Consider the following 3,413-nt stretch of genomic DNA (forward strand, 5'->3'; position numbering starts at 1 on the left):
ACACGCCGGGGGAGCAGGCAAGTCTCGTCCGTTTCTTTCCTTACTCCATGGAATCGACAAAACTCCAGCACATATAAAGTTAATGACAGCCTACTTTGCCCGAGGGTGTGTTTCTTTTGGTGGGGCCAGGGAGGAGCCTTTTGTGTAAAAGAGGAAAGAAATAACCCTACCCAGGCTGCACGCCTACTTAACTAGAACCACGAGGCTCTCGTCACACAACAGAATTTGCTAACCCCTCCACAAGGCTGCTCTCTCCACAGGAGAACCCCCCACCTCCACCCCCTTTGCATCTGATGGTCCCCGGAAAGCTTCCCTCACCGACCTGCGATCGCGGGCAGAGCAAATCTTATGGTATCTTCAACCACAGAAGCCCTTCGTCACACCGCGGCCACGTTAATCAAGGAAGGCCGTCGGTGGGACCTACTCCTCTTTCCCGTCGCTTTTCGCCGCGTTTGCGCCGAGGAGACGATGGTCACGCTGGCCCCATGGAGTCGTCGGCGTCGCTTCAAGGTGTGAACACCGCCGCTGGCCAGCTGACTCTTCCGCAGCAAGAGAGGGGTAAGAAGCCAAGGGTGGCCGAAAAGGAGGGCGGGGGCCAGCTGGTCCCCACCGAAACCTTGTTTCGAACCACACCGTGCAGTCAGGGCCTTAGGGCTCGAACGGTGGAGATCTTGGACAGGGCATACGGGCTGAAGGTGTCAGACGAGAATCTGGATGAATTGTGCTACAACAGGTATGTGCACAAAGTCATTTTGCACGGTTGCGTTATATGTCAGTACATCTCCAAGCACTCACTTCTTCTGAGATTCATGCAAATGTATCGCCCACCTAGATGTATAGTACTACTATGTTTGTTGTATCTTTCTTTTTAGTCAAACTGGCATCAACTTTATGTGCCCAAAGTACACTTTCTGTTAGGGAAGGTACACATGCAGCTCTTTCCTCTCTATCTACCCACAGAACAAATCCATAGACTTTATTTCATCATAGACAATTTAAATCTTTTAAACTATAGACTCGTTTGTGAAACTTTTTATATATTTGGACTCCTGGCATCAAGAACTTTAGAACTAGACCAATTCTGGATACATTTCAAACACATTTAAATTTCGACGTTTCACATTTCACATGTGAAATTAACCAATTTCACTAGAAAAAATATGAAACAAACTTATTTCACTAGAAATATGTGAAAACAACTTTTTTCACATATAAAATGTTAACTTGTGAAACTAATTATTTGGAAATGAAGAACATTTTATTTCAAAAGAGCAAAATATGTTATTTCAAAAATTTGCAATTGAAATAGATGTGATTTTTGTGCAACAAGCGAGTGAAAAGTGAATGCACCTTCTGAAAGTGAAAAAAAAAGTGAAATTAAATCTCAACTTGTGGAATAGGAATTTTTGAAATGTGTAACGGTTTATTTGAAAAGAGTGAAATATGTTATTTCAATAATGTGAAATTGAAATAGATGTGATTTTTGCGAAGCACCCCAGTGCAAAGTGAAATGTAGGTTCTGAAAGTTAAAAGTAATATGAAGTGAAATGACAACTTGTGAAACTGACTATTTCAAAATGTGTAAAAGTTTATTTCAAAAGTGTGAAACATGTTATTTATAAAATGTGTAATTGAAATATATGTGATTTTTGTGAAACAAGCCAGAGAAAAATGAAATGTAGGTTCTGAAAGTGGAAACCAGTATGAATCTGAAATATCAACTTGTGAAATCAATTTTTTTCAAAATGTGAGACGGTTTATTTTAAAATAGTGAAATATGTTCTTTCAAAAATGTGCAATTGAAATAGATATGATTTTTCTGAAACACGGTGGAAAGTGAAATGTAAGTTGTGATAGTGAAAAACAACATAAACTAAAATATCAACTTGTGAAAATGATTGAAATCATTTTATTCAAAATGTTTCAAGTGAGTGAAATATGTTTCATGATTTTTCAACTCATTTAAAATGTATTCAAATTCGGTCTTCTTTGAAAGGTCTTTGCGACATGAGTTCAAATATATAAAAAGTTTTGAAATTGGAATATTGGTTTAAAAGATATGAACAATTTAAGTTAGCAAACATAAAATAAATGGATGGGCTTGTTTGGGGGAAGGAAGAGAGAGAATGGCAGCGCATGGATGCAACCGTGATGTACCATCTGACAGAAAAGTATGGGGGTCATCTGACATACGCAGAGTGTATTGCAGTGTATTTCATATGAAAAGTCATTCACGGTTATACATTTTCTGGCAGATGAATCTTGAGCACTTAATAAACGGCCAGAGATCTGCCGCTACCTGGCCTTAACGCGCAATTTTCCGTTTTGCAGGTATGTGCAGCGCGCGCAGGAAATCATGTGCCGGGAAGCCAGCGAGCCGGGTTTTCCTTTGGTTGGAGGAAACCCCTTTTCATCAAAAAAGGCTAACGAGCCGGCCGTCTCCGGCCAGCGCGTCGCGGCCAAGATTCCCAAGGGAAAGGAGCCCGTAACACATTATGTACTCGAGTCAGCTGAAGTGCCAGCACCCCACATCAACCTTATCATCGTGAGCGACGACGACGAGGAGGAGGAGGAGGAGGAGGAGGAGGAGGCTAACAAGGTCGCCGCTGAGACCAACAAATCCTCCGTGAACATCGTGGATCCTCGTGCGGCAGCAGCTGTGGCGATTGCGCCAGTCCTTCCTGCTGCGACTTCTGCGCCGTCTCCAATTACCCCGGCGGCCGGGATGCCTATGGCCTTTGCAACAGATTCGGCTACCCGTGCTACTTATGGCCATGGCAATGGCGCCGCCGGCGTCTGCGCACGTGGGATCAAAAGGCCACACGCTCATGATGCAACCTTTGCACCGGCTCCGGGCGCGGGGGCGCCAGTGGCCTTTGCACCAGCTCTGGCTACCCCTGCTGCTTCCGATCATGGGAACATGGGCAGGATGGCCCAGGAACTGCAGGACATCGAGGCCGTATCCGCCTCCATGGCCCGGACCCAGACGATATATCGCCGCTCGGTGAGCGCCAGGTCGAACCTGCCACGGTGGGGGTGTCAGAGCCTTCGAACCCCCACGACCCGCTCGGCTCCTGCACATTGCGGTTTGCTGATGAAACGCAACACCACGGGGCCAGCCCCTGCCTATGCTGGTTCCTCATACCGTGCCCCTGCGGCTAACATAAGCAGCTCCGCTCCCGGTTCTTCATCCCGTGCCCCTCCTGCTAAAATCACCAGCTTCGCTCCGGGCTCCTCATTCCGTGCCCTTCCTGCTAACATCAGCAGCTCCGCCCCTCCTGCTAACATCAGCAGCTTCGCTCAGGGCTCCTCATCCCGTGCCCCTCCTGCTAAAATCACCAGCTTCCCTCTGGGCTTCTCATCCCGTGCCCCTCCTGCTAAAATCATCAGCTCTGCTCCGGACTCCTCATTCC

At 46.3% G+C, this 3,413-nt stretch overlaps 1 protein-coding gene across 1 annotated transcript in view; it reads left to right on the forward strand.

Moving 5' to 3' along the window:
• The first annotated feature begins 243 nt into the window (after positions 1 to 243).
• LOC119295375 (mucin-5AC-like) overlaps positions 244 to 3,413 on the forward strand; it is a 4,303-nt gene continuing 1,133 nt past the window's right edge. Inside the window, exons 1-2 of the mRNA XM_037573788.1 lie at positions 244 to 733; positions 2,332 to 3,259. Coding sequence (XP_037429685.1) covers positions 294 to 733; positions 2,332 to 3,259 — 1,368 coding nt within the window. The 5' untranslated portion in view covers positions 244 to 293. The remainder of the gene's footprint in view (positions 734 to 2,331; positions 3,260 to 3,413) is intronic.

This window comes from Triticum dicoccoides, chromosome 4B (genome assembly GCF_002162155.2).
Source record: "Triticum dicoccoides isolate Atlit2015 ecotype Zavitan chromosome 4B, WEW_v2.0, whole genome shotgun sequence".
Classification (NCBI taxonomy): domain Eukaryota; kingdom Viridiplantae; phylum Streptophyta; class Magnoliopsida; order Poales; family Poaceae; genus Triticum; species Triticum dicoccoides.